At 43.0% G+C, this 22,283-nt stretch overlaps 1 protein-coding gene and 1 non-coding gene across 7 annotated transcripts; both read left to right on the forward strand.

Annotated features, from left to right (window-relative positions):
• The first annotated feature begins 833 nt into the window (after positions 1-833).
• PPP1R8 (protein phosphatase 1 regulatory subunit 8) lies at positions 834-20,660 on the forward strand. Of its 6 annotated transcripts, none has more exons than XM_078330890.1 (8): positions 834-892; positions 4,221-4,281; positions 4,407-4,523; positions 8,784-8,937; positions 11,031-11,251; positions 13,187-13,331; positions 16,773-16,837; positions 19,232-20,660. In XM_078330890.1, the coding sequence occupies exons 5-8, from the start codon at positions 11,186-11,188 to the stop codon at positions 19,583-19,585; spliced, it is 630 nt and encodes a 209-aa protein (XP_078187016.1). In that variant the 5' UTR covers positions 834-892; positions 4,221-4,281; positions 4,407-4,523; positions 8,784-8,937; positions 11,031-11,185; the 3' UTR covers positions 19,586-20,660. The 6 variants fall into 6 exon arrangements, with proteins under 6 accessions (XP_078187016.1, XP_078187014.1, XP_078187017.1 ...); XM_078330889.1 differs by lacking the exon at positions 834-892 and adding an exon at positions 2,275-2,352; XM_078330888.1 differs by lacking the exon at positions 4,407-4,523.
• LOC118143489 (small Cajal body-specific RNA 1) lies at positions 6,165-6,330 on the forward strand. Its single transcript, XR_004727698.1, has one exon.
• Positions 20,661-22,283: the final 1,623 nt, after the last annotated feature.

Genomic DNA, 22,283 nt, shown 5'->3' on the forward strand with positions numbered 1-22,283 from the left:
CAGGAGAATCGCTTAAACCTGAGAGGTGGAGGTTGCAGTGAGCCGAGATCGTGCCATTGCACTCCAGCCTGGGCAACAAGAGTGAAGCTCCATCTCAAAAAGAAGTAAAATAATAAATAAAAATACAAAAATTGGCCAGGTGTGGTGGTGTGCGCCTGTAATCCCAGCAACTCGGGAGGCTGAGGCAGGAGAATCGCTTGAACTCGGGAGGCAGAGATCACACCATTGCATTCCAGCCTGGGAGACAAGAGCAAGATTCCATCTCAAAAAAAACTTTTAAAAAAAGTTTTCTGGCAGGGTGAGGTGGCTCATAGCTATAATCCCAGCACTTTGGGAAGCTGAGGCAGGTCGATCACCTGAAGTTGGGAGTTTGAAACCAGCCTCACCAATGTGGTGCAACCCTATGTATGTGGTGGCACATGTCTGTAATCCCAGCTACTCGGGAAGGTGAGGCAGGAGAATCACTTGAACCCAGGAGGTGTAGCTTGCAGTGAGCTGAAATTGTACCACTGCACTCCAGCCTAGGTGACAGTGAGATTCTGTCTCAAAAAATAATTTAAAAATTAAAAAAAAAGCTTTCTGATGTCAATATGCCCCAAATGTCTTTAGATCTTATTCTAAGGAAATCTATCAAAGGCTAAGATGGTAGTCTCTTTATTGAGATACAAAAATTCAAAGGTAGCTAGTGCATCAGTCTTTATTTTAAAAGGTTAAGGGCCTAGATTGCTGCCCTCTAGTTTGCTGGTATATACTGACATCATTGGTGACCAAACAAAGAGCATTTTGCTTTATGAGGGTGTAAGTAAGCATACAGTGCCACTACATCAGAGGCCAGTGTGAATATCTGCTGTGCTAGAAACAGAACATGGCCAAGGAGCAAAGAATTAGAAGGGTAAGATGTAGCTTTTAGGTTTCTTGGGTCTATAGTCAGCACTAGAAGGATCACACAAGCTGAGAAATTGAAAGACAACATTGACCTAAGATGCTATCAGGTCACTGCTAGCTAGATATGGCTTCAACGCCACGTTACGCCTGAAAGGAGCATAGAACCTCAAAGGCCCACATAACTTGTGTAGATAAAAATATCTTCTTTTCTATTAGACTCAAAAACTTTTGGGACTAATTCCTTCTCAAAAATCATGTCCTTGTGTTCAAAGGAGGAGGACATAGGATTATTTCTGTTTTCTTGAAACCAAGTTTAGATTTAAATTTTTCCAATCAGCCTAGCTTACTTTGGAATCACAAGGCTGAAAAGGAGGATATTAACAGGCCTAGACGTGGATTAGAAAAAGTGAGTAGGGTGCCACTTTTTGGAGAAGGGTTAGATGAGGAGAAACAATAAGTAATCACTCCAATCTCCAAGTTTTGCCCTTTAGCTTCTCTGCTTTGAGGGCAAAAGGCTGAAGGTCTTTTTTTTTTTTTTTCATAAATACTTTTTTATTTTATTTATTTATTTTTTTTATTTTTTACAAAGACGGGGTTTCACTATGTTGGTCAGGCTGGTCTTGAACTCCTGACAGGTGATCCGCCCGCCTCGGCCTCCCAAAGTGTTGGGATTACAGGCGTGAGTCACCGCGCCCGGCCAAGGCTGAAGGTCTTAACCTGAACGCTGGAAGAGAATGTAGTCCCCAGATTTTTTTTTTTTTTTTTTTTTTTTTGAGACGGAGTCTCAGCCTGTGTTGCCCAGGCTGGAGTGTAATGGCGCGATCTTGGCTCACTGCAACCTGCTCCTCCTGGGTTCAAGCGATTCTCCTGCTTCAGGCTCCCGAGTAACTGAGATTACAGGCACCCGCCACCACGCCCGACTAATTTTTGTATTTTTAGTAGAGATGGGGTTTCTCCATGTTGTCCAGGCTGGTCTCAAACTCCTGATCTCAAGCGATCCGCCAGCCTCAGCCTCCCAACGAGCTGGTTATAGGCGTAAGCCATCGCGCCGGGCTTAGTTCCAAGATTTTAGAGCCCAGAAGCATTTGCAGGAGGACGTAGTGGGAGTCTGCCTCCCCTCCCTACAAAGCCTCTTCTCCTTTGACACCTCCTGGCCAAGGAAAACTCTAACCACTGGAGACTTCCAGACACGTCCAACTCCCTCAAACGCTGGAGAAAAAAAAAAATAAAGAAAGAAATCCCAAAATTTATTCTGTCCCCACCAGAAGCACCTCCCCGCTACGTCCGTGCGTGCGTGAGCACGTGTACGCACAGGCTGCTGGGATGCTGCTTCCCCCACTACCCCACCCCGCTCGGTCTTCCAGTTTCCCGGCGTGCTTCGGGACCGCCAAATGGGAGGGGGAGACGCAAGATGGCGGCAGCCGCGAACTCTGGCTCCAGCCTCCCGCTGTTCGACTGCCCAACCTGGTGAGTGGCGGGGCGGCCAGGGCTAGAGTGGACTGGCTGGAGCTAGCCTGGGCTGGAAGGGCGGCTCTTTCTTCACTTTTCTGCGGCTAGCCGAACGGCTCAGAAAACCTGGAATGGTTGAGGAAAAACTGTTCGCTGCACCGGGCCGGGCGACGTGTGGAGGAACCGAGAGCCTGGAGCCCAGGCCCAGGAACTGAAGATGAAGAAACCCGGGGTTGGGGGCACAAAGGCGCTCACTTAAGCAGTCCCTTTGAGTGATTAGCCGGTAGCTGGGGAGCTTCAAGGCCTTGGCCCGAACTTGCGCCCAACTCCTGACTGAGTGCCGGGTGCTCTCTTGGAGCATCGTATCTGGTCCCTTCCTGTACGTCCCGAGCGCGCTCGAGACAGCCCCGGCCCCAACCCTGCCTCTGAGCCCCGCATCCCTCTGTGGTTGCTGCGTCCCTCGTGCGGCACTTGTCTGTCTGCCACAGAGAACATGAGGGTAGGTTAGAGCCATCCCTGCCCTCAGGGAGCTCCCAGTCTGTGGCACGAATAAGTATTAGTAATGGTTGGAATGAACCCTTTTTATCCCTTCGAAAGTTCTTGGAAATAGTGAAATAATTTAATTTGGTATTTGAGTAGGGTACAAGTTGAATAAATATGAATTACCTCACAAAGAAACGCATCTGAATTAAGAGCTTTTTCTGCTGTAGCTCATCGCAGTGTACTGCTTATGTTACTTGTCTCTGTCTCCATTATATTGCCATCCTCAAGGGCAAAGACTGCATCTTTGTATTCCAGTTCCTAGGCCTGAGTCAGGCACACAGTAGGAATTCAGAAAGCATATTTTGGATGTAACATTCTTCTTCTTCTTTTTTTTTTTTTAAGACAAAATGGCCTTTTGTCTGGTGCATTGTTCTTTCCGAAGAAGAGAGTTTGGGGCAGGATTGTGAGATGACTATGCTGCATCTTCAGTTAGACAAGGATATGTTTTTTCATGTGCAAAGAGGTTCTATTGAGGTGATTTTTTTTTCTAACCTCAAATTAGCAAACGCAAAAAGCAAGCGAATGTATGGCTATTTTCTGGATTCCTTTGTACTTTTGCAATACTTTGTTTCTTCAGTCTACGAATTCTATATCCATTTTGATCCCACGCTGTATTGATTTCAAATTTGGGCCAAGACAGCAAACACAGAAAACACTGAGATCACCTACCATTTCCTTAGGGTCTGGTAGGTGCCAGGCACTGTTAGGTGCTTTGACATATGTGAATTTGCCTTGAATGGTATGGCTTTAGGAGTACAGAGGAAAGTTTCTTTAATCATGCTGTTGTAGAAAGACCTGTTCAAGGGTAATATATTCATTTGGTACCTTGTTTCATGGGGCATGATTTTGAGTTGCCCTAGTTCCATAATTACGCACCTCTGATTTGGTCTCAGAGCTCAGGAGAGTGCTCTTTGCTTACTCTGTGATGCGACTAATCTTGATAAGTCTAAAACAACAACTAGTTTATTCGACCTTTATATGATATTGGAGTAGGGGTAAATTTCAGATTCAAACTCCAGGTGACCAGACCACCCCAGCTATCGTACTTGCACTCTCTATGCAGCTCTTTCTCTGAGTTGAAGATCCAGTGTCAAAATATAGGTTTTTTGGTGCTGCTCTAAATACAGATCCACTAAAATCTGTTTCAGACCAATCGAATCACTAGGGAAGTAAGTCTCAAACGTAGAATGGAGCTGTAATAACAGTGAAGTGGATGACATTTCTGCTTGAACATGAACTAATTATAGGCTGGTAGGAGAGCTGCAATGTTGAATGGGACAATGATTGTACATAGCATTTATAAACTGATCCTGAAAATGCTTTTTTCTGTTTTTATTTTTCAGGGCAGGTAAGCCCCCTCCTGGTTTACATCTGGATGTAGTCAAAGGAGACAAACTAATTGAGGTATGGAAATACATGTCTTTCTGTCCACCACACAAAAAATTTTTGCCAGTGACTCACTTTTCCACCCCCTCTCCTGTGCTTTGTTTTTCAGAAATGATACTTTCTTTCTTTTTTCTTTTTGAAAGGAGTCTCGCTCTGTCACCTGGCTGGAGTGCAGTGGCGTGATCTCAGCACACTGAAACCTCCACCTCCCGATTCAAGTGATTCTCCTGCCTCAGCCTCCCGAGTAGCTGGGATTACAGGTGCCCATCACCATGCCTGGCTAATTTTTTGTATTTTAGTAGAGACGGGGTTGCACCATGTTGGCCAGGCTGGTCTCGAACTCCTGACCTCGTGCCCAAAGTGTGGGGATTACAGGCGTGAACCACCACACCTGGCCTTGAGCCGCTGTGCCTGGCTGCTACTTTCTTGCTTCCTGTTTTTTTTATTGTTGTTAAAAGCACATGGTGACATAACACATTTAAAGCTTATATCTACTACAGACACTTAATTTTTCGTGACTTCTCTCCAAATGAAGGGTTTTAATAGGTCATGGGTCCTGTGGGCGCTAGTCAAACTGGAAGCTCTGTTAGCTTGGTTAATTCCCTCTCCCTGAGTACATGGAGTTGTGTGGACCGTGCAAGGTATGCAATAACTGAAGAAAGTGAATGATATATATAATGAGTTTAACTTCTAAGTTAATTTTAAGATATTCAGGCTCAACTCCTTATAAGAAGTATGGTAAACTAAGACACTTACTCAACAAGATAACGGAATTGTGGTGAAATTCATTCATTGATTCTTTCAAAGCATGTATTGAGTGTTTACTATGTGCCAGTTACTGTGCTTGGCATACAGTTTGCAGCAGTGAGCAAAACCAACATGATTTCTCCCTCAAGTCAGTGAGTGGGAGAGAGAATCACACCAAAAACTTACATAATTATATTTGAGATAAGTACTGTAAAAGTTGAGAATTCCAGCTTTTATACAAGTCTCTAGAGAGAACACTACATAGGACTTCAAGAGAACATGAGTTTTTATGAACTATTAGTTTGCATAAATTTTTCATAATCCTTATGGTATTATTTATTTACCAAGAAATGGATATTGAGCCCACTATGACCATGTAGCTGTGAGTCTCTCTGTACTAGACCAATGTTATATTTGTTTGTTCAGCTAGAATTTAGGTTCAAGGCCCCATTATTGAATGTAGTTTTTTCATTGTGGTTTTTTGGCATTTAATAAAAATGTTGTAATTCTATGGTTGTTAGATTGAAAAGCTGAGATCTAGATCTTTTGAAGGTTACTCTAAATATATTCTTGTCATGTTTGGGATGTTGTAGCGATAACCAGGTATTTTGCAAAGTAGTAAGGCATGCACGAGTTTTAATGATTTCTCCTGTTATTAATACATCATGGCCTCAGCCAGTCACCTAGAGCTCCTTTGTCATGGGTTCTTCTCTCTTAAAGATTTAAAACCTCAAGATTATTCAAAGAAATAATTTAGCTAAAATATCTGTAAAACCTTTTTTACTATAGATTGTTCCACAGATACAAAATGTCTGTTGCTAAATAGCACAAAGATTGAAGACATATAGGGATCTGTTTTTGTTACTAGAATTTAGTAAATCTTTAGTTTGTAACAGGAAAAAACAGAGATGCCTAGTCTTAATGATAACATCACATTCCTTTGTGAAATAATTGGTATTATATTTTCAAAGCAGTCTTAACTTGCCACACACTCCTCTGATCATTGGTTTCTATTAGCTGATAATGTTCTCTTTGGGGGCTATTAAGTGTGCTGAGTTGCCACAGAGTTGTCAAGTTACAATCCTTAGACATCACTGTATTATTCTTGAGAGGTGTAGACCTGAGATGTGCCTATTTTTAGATTTAAGCTTGATCAGCACTTGATACTAACCGAGCTATCTATATCCTAGCCTTGTGTCAAAGGCTTATGATGTGTTGTGATAGCTGGGTTCAAGAAGTGCAATATTAAAACAAAAGCCATGAGTCTTTTAAGCCCAGTGTGTAAAGATACATTCTGAGTTATAACTCAGAGGCACAACTGGATAGTGGTACTGGCCATAGCTAGTCAAGAAGCTATGGCTTTAGTGACTGTTGAAAGACCAGGGCATTATTTCATTCACTTGGACAGAAGCAGCGTATTGTTCAAAATCTAACACATATCCTTGGTTCTAAGATATACTGTTTTCTGTTAAAATTCTGTAAATTTTGGTCAGATGTAGCAGCTCACGCCTGACCTCCCAGCACTTTGGGAGGCTGAGGCAGGCAGATCACCTGAGGTCAGGAGTTCAAGACCAGCCTGGCCAACATGGTGAAACCCAGTCTCTACTAAAAGTACAAAAATTTTCCAGGCGCATTGGCACATGCCTGTAATTCCAGCTACTCGGGAGGCTGAGGCAGGACAATCACTTGAACCCAGGAGGCAAAGGTTGCAGTGAGCAGAGATCGCACCACTCCACTCCAGCCTGGCTATAGAGCGAGACTCCATCTCAAAAAAAAAAAAGAATTTCTTACATTTTAACATTTCTGTAATTGGGGTGCCTTTAATACTGAATGTGTACATTTAGTTTGAAGATGCTCTTTTTTTTTCCTCTGAAAGAGAAATTCATAAATCTCTGGTATGTCTAGTGGCACCCTAGATTCATAGAAATTTAGTCATTGTTATTTTCGAACCCAAGAGCTGGTGTTCTTTCATGTTTCTTCAGTCCAATCTGTGTGTACTGTGGTTAGCAAATTTAAGTTTGTGACAGCATGATCCATGTGCATATAAATATGAATGAGAAATGCAATGAGATTCAGCCCGAATAGATATTACCTAGAGAGAACAAGATGTTGAAATTTCAGGGCTCTCTCTTAATCCTGAAATAATGTCTTTATTTTGAACTCAAGAAACTTGGGTCAAAGTAAACATGAAGGTAACTGACTGAGCTGTCAGGCTATTGTTGAATCTTGGTTCTCCATAGTAGTATGGGCCCGGAACATGCTCTACCAGCAGCAGATGATCGCTGCCAGACAGGGTTTCCCAGAGGTGACCCACATATCCAAGCTAGCTTGAATTAATTGAACCTTAAGGCTGAGCTTCAAAGAAACTGGCTAAGTGATTGTTTAAGGAAGAGAGGAGAGTGTGACCCACAGTACTTATTCACTCCTTAAAATATTCCTTGCCATATGGTGCATCTTTTGATGTAAGTAGAATGAAGAAAATATGTAATGTAGTGGTTAAAACAGCTTAGACTCTGAAGCTAGACAAATCTGAATTTCTAACCCAGCCCACAAGTATCTAACTGTGTGAACCTGAGTATGTTAATTTCTTTATGCCTCAATTTTGTCATTTATAAAAATAGGAAGAGAATAGTATTACCCACCTCATAGGGTGGTTGTGAGGATGAAATGACATAACGTAAAACTCATAACATAGTGTGTGGCATAGAGGCCCCTAGCAGTTGTTACTGTTGTCAATGCTGAAAGTGTGCTGCATGAGGTGTATCCTTTGGTTTTTGTAAGGGGAGAATAGTAGCCCATTGTGAGTTAAAGGACTTAGCCAGGAATGAAATACAAGCCTCTTGATTACCAACCTGGTACTAACTTGACTATATTCTACTCAGCTTTGTGCTATATTTTCTCAGGGATTTTAGGAGTATAGTGTGAAATGTGAACTAGAGTTTAATGAGACCTTGTGTTTAAAGGAAAAACACAGCATACCTGAATGAGAATTATTCCTCAGGTGCTCACTAGACCGCTAGCACTGGAAGAAGTGTTAGTAATAACTCACCTAGAGTCTTTTGTCTATAACAGTCCAGTTTATAATCCTGTGTAAAGGCATTACTGATCCAGGATTAAAAGAAATACAAGGACAGGTGTAACAACTTCTTTATAAAGCTAAATTCAGCTGAGGCTGGACATGGTGACTTATACCTGTAATCCAGCACTTTGGGAGGCAGAGGCTGGCTGATCACCTGAGGTCAGGAGTTCAAGACCAGTTTGGTCAACATGGTGAAACCTCGTCTCTATTAAAAATGCAAAAATTAACTGGGCGTGGTGGTGGGCACCTGTAATCTCAACTACTCAGGAGGCTGAGGTGGGAGAACTGCTTGAACCTGGGAGGTGGAGGCTGCAGTGAGCCGAGATCATGCCACTACACTCCAGCCTGGGCAACACAGTGAGACTCCATCTCAAAAAGAAAAAAAATTATTTTCATACCAAAACTAGACAATTAAACACTATGTTGGGGAGATTAATTACCATCCATTCTCCAAAAAAAATGTTATTTTAATAAATTTTTCTGAGCGCTTTATGTTGAAGAATAATGGGAGATTTTTTTTCTCCTTGGAAAGGATTTTTTCTTTTTTCAATGCAAGGAAATGGAGTTTACTCAAATCAATCTGACGGAAAGGAATTTTATCTATTCAAGATTTGCTCCTTATTTAATTGGAACAGTTTTTAGTAAATGCTGTTGAAACAAGATTCAAGTAATACTTAATTTAATATTTATTTAGAAACTGATTATTGATGAGAAGAAGTATTACTTATTTGGGAGAAACCCTGATTTGTGTGACTTTACCATTGACCACCAGTCTTGCTCTCGAGTCCATGCTGCACTTGTCTACCACAAGCATCTGAAGAGAGTTTTCCTGATAGATCTCAACAGTAGTAAGTAATTCCCTCCCAATTCACATGTTACCTTTGGGCAATATGATGCTGTTTGGGTTCTTTAGTTTGGAAATCATGTTTTATGGGAAAAGTTAATGTTTGGTTTTTAAACCCACCTTTCTCTATTTCTGTGATTTTTCTGTTTTCCTGACATAATTGATAATTGACTGTGGAGAGAAGAGGGCTTTGGGGAGCACCGTCCTGGAGGAATCAATAAGCACATATGAGCTGGATATGGTGGCACACACTGTTAGCTACTCGGGAAGCTAAGGTGGGAGGATCACTTGAGCCCAGGAGATCAAGGCTACAGTGAGCTATGATCCTGCACTCCAGTCTGGACAACAGAAAAAGACCCCATCTCTTTTAAAACAAACAAAAAGCTGGTTGCAGTGGCTTACTCCTGTAATCCCAGCACTTTCGGAGGGCGAATCATTTGAGGCCAGGAGTTTGAGACCAGCCTGGCTAATATGGTGAAACCCCGCCTCAACCAAAAATACAAAAATTAGCTGGGCGTGGCAGTGGGTGCTTGTAATCCCAGCTGTTCAGGAGACTGAGGCAGGAGAATCAGGAGACAAAGGTTTCAGTGAGCCGAGATTGCGCACTGCACTCCAGCCTGAGTGATACAGTGAGATTCTGTCTCAAAGAAAAAAAAAAAAGAAAAGGAACTAGGGACCATGCGTGTTCAAGTGTTTATAGGACCATAATAAATTGTGATTCAGTTTAAGCAGAAGCCATGAGTAGTTCCATTAATGTAATAGAGCAGCAATGCAGGGCATTTTCAGAATGCATGTCTTGAGGAAAATTTAATTATTCTGGCTCTTTATCCCAGCTCCGTTTTGCTTTGACTATGAATAATACCAAGTTTTAATTCCATAAGAAGCCCAGGTGCGGTGCTTACACCTGTAATCCTAGCACTTTGGGAGGCCGATGTTGGTGGATCTCTCAAGCCCAGGAGTTCAAGACCAGTATGAGCAACATAATGAGACCCCTGTCTCTACAAAAAAAATACAAAAAATTTGTCCCACATTGTGACATGCGCTATGGTCCCAGCTGCTTGGGAGACCGAAATGGGAGGATCATTTGAGCCCAGGAGGTGGAAGTTGCAGGGAGCCATGATCACACCACTGTACTCCAGTCTGGGTGACAGAGCAAGCCCTCTCTCAAAAAAATAAAAATAAAATAATTCCATAAGCATACTCCAATTAATAAGAGTTTAAACTTCGCCTAAGACAATCCACAGAAGTGCAATTGAGATTTAACTGCCTGGGGCCCTGAAGTTTGTTCATTTTGCCCATGTATGAATACAGTGTAAAATGGAAAGGGTTCTGCTTCCTGGGCATACCATGTTGGAGTCCACCACTCTCCTACTACCACACACAGAAACACACACTCACATATCACCCTAATCTGCTTATGTAAGGGACTTGGAGAGCTTTGTCTCACAAATACTTACTTGTCTTTTCTCTTCCATTTCATAATATGCAGAATGCCAACAGGGGAAGATATTCAGAATCTCTAGTAGGATTTTGGCTTGCTTTGGCATTGATATTGCACATGTTTCAGTCAAGCTCACTCTTGTCCTGGGGGAAACCTAAACATAACTGGTACCAGCCCAGCAATTTCTATGTTCCTTGACTTGGGGCTGGAGAGGGAAAACCACAGTGATGCCAAGCTCCTGTTTTAGGAGGTATGGCTTCTGCTGGGTTGGAGTCTTTCTTATTTGACCCAGAGTGGAGCCAATCCTGTATGGCAGCAGAGAATAGGCAGTGGTATTTGTTATTTGGGGGAAAAACAAGTTTGGGGATATAAGAAACCCACTGAAGAGATTGAAGGCTCAGTGAAGGAGTTTCCTTCTCGCTGTAACACATGATGGATGTGGTGGACCCAGTGCTATTTTCATTTTTTAAAATGCTTGGTGTTTTGACCATAATCCTGAATATGGCATTTTTAAAATGAATTGAAAACAGACGAAAAAGCAAAACTGATGTGCTAGGGGGAAGCCGACCTGATAAGAGAGTTGGGGATCGTATTCTGCCTTCTAAAACTCAGGTTGTTTTTGTTTTCCCTTACGTTTCTGATTTGGTCATTCCCAGCACACGGCACTTTCTTGGGTCATATTCGGTTGGAACCTCACAAGCCTCAGCAAATTCCCATCGATTCCACGGTCTCATTTGGCGCATCCACAAGGGCATACACTCTGCGCGAGAAGCCTCAGACATTGCCATCAGCTGTGAAAGGAGATGAGAAGATGGGTGGAGAGGATGATGAACTCAAGGGCTTACTGGGGCTTCCAGAGGAAGAAACTGAGCTTGATGTAATTTCCTGTTTATGTCACTGTCTTATCTTTTGGGATCCTAGTTTTTGCCTTATATAGCTGTTCTGTGTAGCTGGAAATGCCAGTGACTTAGCAGCAGAAGGTTCTGTTGAGTCTAGTAATGGGCCTTTGGCAATATCGTGTGGCCAGCTGTGACACCTCTCAGCGAGTCACATTGTATGGATTTGATTATGTATCACCAGGCCTAATAAGGAGGCTGGGTCTGGCTGGGCGTGGTGGCTCACGCCTGTAATCCCAGCATTTTGGGAGGCTGACGCGGGTGGATTGCCTGAGCTCAGGAGTTTGAGACCAGCCTGGGCAACACGGTGAAACCTCGTCTCTATTAAAATACAAAAAAAAAAAAAAATTAGGCATATCAGTGCATGCCTGTAGTCGCAGCTACTTGGGAGGCTGAGGCAGGAGAATTGCTTGAACCTGGGAGGCAGAGATTGCAGTGAGTGGAGATCGCACTGGACGACAGAGCAAGACTCCATCTCAAAAAAAGAAAAACAAGCAAACCAGGTCCCTGTGTCCCAGCCACTAGACCCCTTAAGCTGTTTTGTGCACCTTCACTGGCTGTTAGAAGCTAAGACTGGAAGTTACATTTCTCTGTCCCTTAACTGCTTAGAGTTAATGCTGTCCAATATGGTAGTCACTAACAATATTTCAAGTATTATGTAGTCACATATGGCTAGTGGCTGCCATACTGGATAGTGCAATGAGAGAATGTTTTTATCCTCACAGAAAGCACTGGCTTAGAGAGACTGACACTTTCATTCATTTATGTAACTTTTTTTGGTGCTGTCTGAATAGCCCAGGAATCTTCTGAATAGAGCCAGACTGCTTTTGTTTTTATGGGACTCACTGCCCTGAAGGCCATGAATTTTATAAGATTTAATTTTAGGGTACTAGAAGTTTTCCTTTTTTGAGGCTGACCCCAATAGTTTGTGGTGTGGCTATACCTTCACATGTCTGTCACTGCACTGGTGTGACTGGTCTGTTCAAATAGACCAAATGCAGTCATGTCCTTAACCACCCACATGCATTTACTATTCCTGTACACCAGAGCAGTTTCCCAGCTCTTAGGAAGAAAGGCACAATAGAAATTGTACAGTTTAGAAGTCGTTTTCTTGTGAAGAAGTAGGTTCATAGCCAGGGACCTTGCTGGCAGTCACCGTTGCCCATTTCCCCTTCAGGCCGCCTCTATCCAGGCTGCTTCTGTGCTTCCATGGCTTTTAGTTCAGCATGTTAGATGCTCCCTGGATATTCATTCTTAAGACATTTAGAGTATCTCAAACTGGTGTTTTGTACCAGAATGGAATAATTTCAGTGGATTGGGAAGAGGCAAGCAGCAGGCCAAGTTAATTATTGAGATAGTTATGAATAGAACTGGGACCAGACACACAACGGGGAATGACAAAATATTAACGCCGAAAATTAAGGGCACTAGCAGTCTCTTTAATTTTAAAGGAGAAAGCTACTGGGAAAGAAGCAGCCAATTGTCCTTTTTCATCTCTATTTTGTTACTTGAAAACAATTATTGATGTTCCTCCCAGCCACATTTCCTTTTAATTATCAGCTTGTTGTGGACATGAAGACATGAGAGTCTTTCTTTAACAGCAAAAGATAACACAACTCAAGTATTTGCACAGATGGACATGTTCTCAGCTCAAGGCCCTTTACTTCCTTTTGAATATCACTGCCCCACTAGTCAATGAGGATGTTCCTTCCACATTCTTTCTAATGAGATTTGAGACTTGTTAATATTAGTAGTGTCGGCATAGTATGGATCTTCTCTAAATGCAGAAGAGTCTCATCTGTCTTTGTAAGTCAAGATTAGCCCCTCATGCCTTCCTGACCTTTATTTAGTATTATTTTCTCCATCAGATTCCCTTTGTACTGACTCCTGTCTTTCCTGTATGAACCCTGGCTTAGAACCTGACAGAGTTCAACACTGCCCACAACAAGCGGATTTCTACCCTTACCATTGAAGAGGGAAATCTGGACATTCAAAGACCAAAGAGGAAGAGGAAGAACTCAAGGGTGACATTCAGTGAGGATGATGAGATCATCAACCCAGGTGAGGTGTCTTGCTAGTTCATTCTGATGAAAAAGCTGTGATTGGCCCAGGCACAGTGGCTCATGCCTGTAATCCCAGCACTTTGGGAGGCCAAGGAGAGTGGATCACTTGAAGTCAGGAGTTCAAGACTAGACTGGCCAACATGGTGAAACCCCATCTCTACTAAAAAAAAAAATATATATATATATATATATATATATATATATATATATATTAGCCTATATATATATATATATAGGCTGCTTTATAATATAATATATATATATTAGCTGGGTATGATGGTGCTTGCCTGTAGTCCCAGCTGCTGGGGAGGCTGAGGCAGGAGAATTGCTTTAACCCAGGAGGCAGAAGCTGCAGTGTGCGGGGATTGTGTCACTGCACTCCAGCCTGGGCGACAGAAAAAAAAGAAAAAGAAAAAAAGCTGTGGTTGGCCAGGCATGGTAGCTTATGCCTGTAATTCCAGCATTTGGGAGGCTGAAGTAGGTAGATCGCTTGAGGCCAGAATTTCAAGACCAGGCTGGCCAACATGGCAGAACCCTGCCTCTACAAAAAATATAAAAATCAGCCAGGAGTGGTGGCACACACCTATATAGTCCCAGCTACTCCAGAAGCTGAGGCAGGAGAATCGCTTGAACCTGGGAGGTAGAGGCTGCAGTGAGCCGAGATCATGTCACTGCACTTCAACCTGGATGATGGAGTGATACTGTCTCCAAAAAAAAGTTTCCAGGGTGGGACCTAGAAGTTTATATAATTTTTAGTTTTTCTTTTTTTTTCTTTTTGAGACAAGATCTCATTCTCTCGCCCAGGCTAGAGTGCAGTGGCACAGTCATGGCTCACTACAGCCTTAACCACCCAGGCAGGCTCAGGTGATCCTCCCACCTCAGCCTCCTGAGTATCTGGGACAACAGGTACATGCCACCATGCTCAGCTAATTTTTGTATGTTTTGTAGAAACAGGGTTTTGTCATGTTGCCCAGGCTGGTCTTGAACTCCTGGGCTTATGCAGTCCTCCCGCATCAGTCTCCCAAAGTACTGGATTATAAGCATGAGCTCCCATACCTGGCCGAAATTTATATTTTTATATATATATATATGATTTTTTTTGAGATGGAGTTTCGCTGTTGTTACCCAGACTGGAGTGCAATGGCATGATCTCGGCTCACTGCAACCTCCGCCTCCTGGGTTCAAGCAATTCTCCTGCCTCAGCCTCCCGAGTAGCTGGGACTAAGGTGCACACCACCATGCCCAGCTAATTTTTTTTTTTGTATTTTTAGTAGAGATGGGGTTTTACCTTGCTGACCAGAATGGTCTTGATCTCTTGACCTTGTGATCCACCCACCTCGGCCTCCCAAAGTGCTGGGATTATAGGCGTGAGCCACCGTGCCCGGCCTGAAATTTATATTGTTAATGAGCTCCTGTTTGTACACAGCCAGCAGTTTGGGAACCACTGGACTAGACAAATTTCTTAAGTCTTTTTCAGGAGTGAGGACCGGGTCTGCTCTGTTTTTCTCATTGAAAGTTAGTGCCCTAGAGCTTTCTTAGGGAAGGGTATTCCAGCAGTTAGTATAGTGATTAAGAGCATAGGCTCTGAAACCAGAGGGACAATGAAAGAAGATTGGGGTACCTTTTTAGAGACATTATCTCTCTCTGGGATCCTCTCTAGGATGGGAAAAAAAAAAGAGAGAGAGAGACGTTATCTCTTTCTTTTTATTTTGTTTTTATTTTTTTATTTTTTTGAGACGGAGTTTCGCTCTTGTTACCCAGGCTGGAGTGCAGTGGCGCAATCTCGGCTCACCGCAGCCTCCGCCTCCTGGGTTCAGGCAATTCTCCTGCCTCAGCCTCCTGAGTAGCTGGGATTACAGGCACGCGCCACCATGCCCAGCTAATTTTTTGTATTTTTAGTAGAGACAGGGTTTCACCATGTTGACCAGGATGGTCTTGATCTCTTGACCTCGTGATCCACCCACCTGGGCCTCCCAAAGTGCTGGGATCACAGGCGTGAGCCACCGCGTTATCTCTTTATTGATGAGCTTGGATATTTTTTCCTTTCTCTTCAATATAGAAGCCATTCATTCACTGATCATAGATTGATTGATGGTGAGCATAATAGCAGAGTGTGCTCTTTAAAGGCATCTGAATATGTGAAAATCCAGACTTAAAGCAAACAAACCCAAGGCTAATTCTAATTACTCAAATTAAATAGGGATTCTTTGTTTTCCAAGGGGATTCCTGAGAGTGTTTCTTTCAATAACAAGCAACCTCATTTAATATATGATTGCTGCATCTATTAGGGAAACTATTGCTATATTAAGTTAATTGGGGCTTGGAGTAGTTTTCTTTAGTAGTGATACATAAGTTGGTGCCTGCCTGTTTCTACACATTAAACATTCAGTGAGCCGGGCGCGGTGGCTCATGCCTGTAATGAGGTCAAGAGATCGAGACCATCCTGGTCAACAAGGTGAAACCCTGTCTCTACTAAAAAAATACAAAAATTAGCTGGGCATGGTGGTGCGCGCCTGTAGTCCCAGCTACTCGGGAGGCTGAGGCAGGAGAATTGCTTGAACCCAGGAGGCAGAGGTTGCGGTGAGCCGAGATTGTCCCATTGCACTCCAGTCTGGGTAACAACAGCGAAACTCCGTCTCAAATAAATAAAATACAATAAAAAATAAACACTCAGTGAGAAAACTCCAGCATCCTTGGTGATCCAGCCCAATCATCCCCTCTGCTCCAGAAACACTTGCACACTTCTTTTGAAGCACCTCTGTGTGTTGTAGCCTATCTGGCTCTGTAACTGGGTTCATCAAGGGCAGGACAGTATCTTGCTCCTTATTACCTGTGTAGATGGGGCATCAGCCTTTAGTGCAAATCTTATTTATATATAGTTCAGGCCATTCAAGTCAAAAGGCCAGGTTCAGTTTGAAGCCCTAGCTTTGAATCCAAAATCTGTGTTTTTGGCTAATAAACAGGCATTAGCAAGGTATGTGGTATGTGACCTATTCACATGTCATTGTTTTGTCACTAATATGGAACGGACAACGTCTACTCTTTTTTTCTTTCCCCTCACAAGAGGGAAGTATACAGAATGAGAATGAACTTGGGGAAGGCAGCACAGCACAGTGGTGCAGATCACAGGCCTATTTCAACTACCTGGACTCAAGTCCTGGCTCCTGTCCTTTCCACCAGAGCAACTTGGCCAGTCACTTTACTCCTTGTAGCCTCAATTTGCTTTCTCATCTACTCAATGTTGATTGTGGTAGTACCTATGTCACAGTGTCTTTGTGAGGATTTAGCACAATGCCCAGCACCCAGGAAGCACTCTCAGTGTTAACTGTATTTTACTATTTTCATATGAGTTTTGTGATGGTTTGTTTACAGTGAGCTCTGTACCCGTATTCCTCCCAGTATAGTACCAACCCAACCCAGCCCTCATTTCTTTTTGCAGAGGATGTGGATCCTTCAGTTGGTCGATTCAGGAACATGGTACAAACGGCAGTGGTGCCAGTCAAGGTAGGAAGCTCATGAAATGTCATACAGACTGTGGTTAAAAACCTGCTCTTTATGTATAAGTTGCTGTTAAGTGCTTAATTTTAAAATACATACCATGTTGCTCTCCCATTTTTCATTCTGTGGAAATGAAAATTGTGTTTAGGGAATCCTGGAGTACCACAGAGAGGCTGTAGGTAACTAGCCAGCTTGATGTTTCATGTAAATAATGTGCAATGTAATCTGTAAATTCATCTTCCAGAGGGGTGCAGAGAGAGGCCCACCTTCTTTTGGCCTTTCTCTTCAGACTCAAAATAAGCTATTAAGTGGAAGAGATGCATTATTGCAATACTGCATAGTTTGCCATGCCTTTATTTTATAAGTAGCAATGGCACAGATTAGGAATGTCAGCCCAGATGTGGATTAAGTTTAAAAATCAGGTATGTTGGCCAGGCGTGGTGGCTCAAGCCTGTAATCCCAGCACTTTGGGAGGCCGAGGCGGGCGGATCATGAGGTCAAGAGATGAGACCATCCTGGCCAACATGGTGAAACCCTGTCTCTACTAAAAATACAAAAATTAGCTGGGCATGGTGGCCTGCACCTCTAGTCCCAGCTACTCGGGAGGCTGAGGCAGAAGAATTGCTTGAACCTGGGAGGCGGAGGTTGCAGTGAGCCAAGATTGTGCCATTGCACTCAGCCTGGTGCCTGGCAACAGAGTGAGGCTCTGTCTTTAAAAAAAAAAAAGTTATGTTGAAGAACCAAGAGGTAGAAGTTACAGTGATGCTCCAGTCATTCAGCATGTGGAAGAACTACCAGATAGCTAGAACTATTCAAAGAGCAACAAACTTCCCATTAGAGTAGTAAGATCCCTGTTAATAATTGAGATATTCAGAAAGTGATCGGAAATGCTGGTTAGAGATTATATAGAAAAGTTTACTTTTCGGGCCGGGTGCGGTAGCTCACGCCTATAATCCCGGCACTTTGGGAGGCCGAGGCAGGTGGATCACGAGGTCAAGAGATCGAGACCATCCTGGTCAACATGGTGAAACCCTGTCTCTACTAAAAAAAATGCAAAAATTAGCTGGGCATGGTGATGCGTGCCTGTAACCCCAGCTACTCAGGAGGCTGAGGCAGGAGAATTGCCTGGACCCAGGAGGCGGAGGTTACAGTGAGTCGAGATCGTGCCATGGCACTCCAGCCTGGGTAACAAGAGCAAAACTCCATCTCAAAAAAAAAAGTTTACTTTTCATTAAAAAAAAAAAAGTCTCTAGAATATGTTAGACCAAATAAGATCTGTCAGAGTTCCTGCTTAGGCTTTGTTTAATCCAAAAGTGGGTGAGGAGGATGTTTCATGAGCTTTAGTCTAGTCTGGAAACGTAGGTGATGCCCCTTGAGCTCTTTTTCTTTTTCTTTTTTTGGTTATTCCTTTGGAATGTGTTCTTGTCATTAAAGTACAAAATTAGGTATTTTTAGTTTTATGTCAATTTTATTGCGGTATAATTTACATGTGATAAAATGCACACATTTAAGTGTACACTTTTGACAAATATATATGTAACCACCACCATAATCAAGACAGAGAGGACTTCCCTCACCCCAAAAAGTTGCCTCATGGCCCATTGCAGCAGCCCATTTCCAGGCCCAGGCAGCCAGTAAATATTTTCTTCACTGTAGGATGGTTTTGCTCTCAGATTAATGTTTAAAAATTGGACACCAAACATGAAGATACCAAATTTTTTCCCCCTCAAAAAAAAGAAAAATATCTATTGCCATCTTTTATTGCTTCCATTTTCTAAAAGAACATTTCTTAAAATGTTTGTTTGTTTACTTATTTTTGAGACAGAGTCTCCCTCTGTCACCCAGGTTGGAGTGCAGTGGCACCATCTCAGCTCACTGCAACCTCCGCCTCAAGTGATTCTCATGCCTCAGTCTCTGAGTAGCTGGGATTACAGGCACCCACCACCAAGCCTGGCTAATTTTTATGTTTTTAGTAGAGACGGGGTTTTGCCATGTTGGCTAGGCTGGTCTCAAACTCCTGATCTCATGTGATCCTCCTAAAAGGGCGTTTTAATATCAAAATAAGAAAGTGAGCTATATGACTTTAGGATAAAGAATAGTCATTAAAACTGATGTTTTACTTTATATAAAACTCACAACACTGTCCTTGGCTTGATGGAGGGTGGTGAAAACTTTGTTGTGCAGCAGGGTTTGGGAACCATCATAGATTACTGGGAACGTCTCCTCAAAACCGTAGGATTTCAACACCATGAAATAGGTTGTGTGGAAGAGAACACACTAGAAGTTAAGAACATTTCCCAAAGCCATTTTTCTAAGGCTAGAGTGGAAAAAGCTAACCACTCTTGGGCCTCACCTCTTGTCTCCTCTCTCCAATCTCTCCCCTCTCCTTATGAACCATAGAAGAAACGGGTGGAGGGCCCTGGCTCTCTGGGCCTGGAGGAATCAGGGAGCAGGCGCATGCAGAACTTTGCCTTCAGCGGAGGACTCTACGGGGGCCTGCCCCCCACACACAGTGAAGCAGGCTCCCAGCCGCATGGCATCCATGGGACAGCTCTTATCGGTGGCTTGCCCATGCCATATCCAAACCTTGCCCCTGATGTGGACTTGACTCCTGTTGTGCCATCAGCAGTGAACATGAACCCTGCACCAAACCCTGCAGTCTATAACCCTGAAGCTGTAAATGAACCCAAGAAGAAGAAATATGCAAAAGAGGCTTGGCCAGGCAAGAAGCCCACACCTTCCTTACTGATTTGATATTTTTGGTCATGGAGAAGGGTGGGATTGGGTGGGAATGGGTGGAGGGGTCATGGGGAGCTAATGAACTAGGGAGAAAAACTTTCCATGTGTGCGGTATCGTCTTTCAGAATGTCTCCTGGCATCCTAACCATGTAATATGAAAATTGGGGGTGGGGTTGAAATAGCCCATAAAGACCTGTCTTCAGAACACTTTCAGTGTAGAGAAAGGTTTCTTATATCTCTTTCAATAAACTGCCCAGGGTCTTTCCTAGGCCTCCACTACCTCCTTTCTTTCTCCCACTTCTAGGATCATTTTTATGTAAAGTCAGATATCCCAGGCCCTCAGGTTGAATCCAGAGCTATAGAGGTTACAGTAGTATCACCAGCCTTGAGGGTCCAACAGCCTAATTTACATTCACGATCCTTGCAAGTCCCAGGTAGCAGAAGGGTTGCCATGGATCTCAGATTGATCAAAAAGAAGGCTTAGAATTCTGCAGTTAAGCTGTGGTTTAAACTGAAAAATGTTTCTTTGGGTCAGTGGTTTTGAGGTCCAGTAGTTAGACTTTTCTCTCTTGTCCTTCCTGTTGGAATGAAAACATTTCGATTTTCCTTCATCTGTGACTGGTGCCATAGACCAGGTTTATAGTGTTAACTTACAGTATTGTTTGAACTTCACCTGTTTTACTTGTCAAACCTGAGCACTCCAGTTGCTGAAGTTTTCTTATTTAATTCCAGAGTACTGTCTTCTACTCTAAGGCATTACTTTTTAGTGTGTTATGAAGGCAATTTTCAAAGGATATGACCAGTTGGGGTAATTCAAATTAAAAAGGAAAAGATTTTTTTGCAAGTAACTGATGTCTCTAAGAGGAATTTTTAGATGTCAGTTTGGAGGCTCTTTCCCCCCTTGATTGAGAGCTCTCGTTATTCAGAGTTCCTAGACCTGGCTAATAAACATAGGAGACGAAGTTAGGAAACACTGATATGAGCTTTGTACAGAGATTTGTACATTTGTGTAATAGGCCTTTTCATGCTTTATGTGTAGCTTTTTACCTGTAACCTTTATTACATTGTAAATTAAACGTAACTTTTGTCATTTGGGTGCAGTCTGTGAATTTGTCTTGTAGTGACTGATTGCCACTGTTGTCAGGGAATGTTTGCTAAAGGCACAGCCACTGGGCTTAAGAAGTGATGCACCATCCCCATTTTATTACAAATAAAGATGCTCCTTGATGAGTGTGGAAATTCTAATGAGAGATTCTAGTCCCCAGACTGAAGCATCACAAACCAGCGTGAGTTCAGAGGTGCTTGGTGCCCTTCATCAGGAGACCTCATGAGGGGAGACTGGTCCTTAGGGCATTGGTGTAAGCCCCATCACCCACTCTGCTGTTGGAGCTCTGCATTTGAGCCATAGCTTGGTGACACGGGAGCAAACGGAAGCTAAAGGTGAGTACATTTAGGAGGGATTTCAGCAAGAATTTGAATTGAAGGGATATGTCTACATACAGAATCTCATTTGCAATAAGTACACTGTGTGTGGGACTTACATGTGGCTTTGGGATGAAGATGCCAACCAGGTTCCAGATCACTTGGGTCAAGTGCAGACTCACAGCAGAAGCAGCCTTCTGAAGAACAGAAATCTATAACATCAGCTGTGCAGAGAGTTGACTTCTTCACAGGTCCTGTAAAAATGAGAGTCCTCGGCCTTCTCTACCCAGTTCTTCCCATAGTCGGGGAAAAGCTGGGTTGAGAGGGCGAAAAAAAAAAAAAAATGAGTGTCCTCATCAGGATAATACCTTCCTCTCATTATAGTGAAGATGGTACTGTTGGTAGTGGTGAACAGTCACTGAGCACCTGCCTGCCTACCTACCATGTATCCATTTATAGCATGTCATCTAGTTCTCATAGCCGCAAGAGGAATTCTGTTTTTATCCCCATTTTATAGATGAGAAAACTGAGGCTCAGAGACAAAATAAACTTCCCTATGATCCCCCTGTACTGAAGACCGGATTGAAACTCTAGTCTGAATCCAAGTTTGAGTTAAGGTGGGGAATATGCTTGGTCCATGGGCGGCACACCATTGTGGTCACAAGACTGTAGTTGTATTATCTCTCCTTGGTGTTTGTTTTGTAGTTTTGTTTTGAGATGGATTCTCACTCTGTCACCCAGGCTGGAGTGCAATGGCATGATCTTGGCTCACCGCAACATCCACCTCTCGGGTTTAAGCAGTTCTCCTGCTTCAGCCTCCCAAGTAGCTGGGATTAAAGGCCCCCACCACATAGGGCTCATTTTCTGTGAAGATGGGGTTTTACCATGTTGACCAGGCTGGTCTTGAACTTCTGACATCAGGTTATCCACCTGCTTTGTCCTCCAAAGTGCTGGGATTACAGGCATGAGCCACCATGCCCAGGTTACATGTTTTGTAGTTCTTAAAAAAAAAAAAAAGTCCCAACTAGACAATATAATGGAAATATATTAAAGCATATTAGATCTAGTTGAGATAAAATCAGTCCTTTCTGATGAGAAGGTTATGCCATGCATTTTTTTTTTTTTTTTTGAGATGGAGTCACGCTCTGTCACCCAGGCTCAGGTGATCTGCTTGCCTCCCCCTCTGAAAGTACTGGGATGACAGATGTGAGCCATGGCACCTGGCTGATACTTTTTCTACTTTAAAGCCCCAATTGACTTGAGCAGAAGCAGAACTGGGAAGGAGGCATGT

This window comes from Callithrix jacchus, chromosome 7 (genome assembly GCF_049354715.1).
Source record: "Callithrix jacchus isolate 240 chromosome 7, calJac240_pri, whole genome shotgun sequence".
Lineage (NCBI taxonomy): Eukaryota > Metazoa > Chordata > Mammalia > Primates > Cebidae > Callithrix > Callithrix jacchus.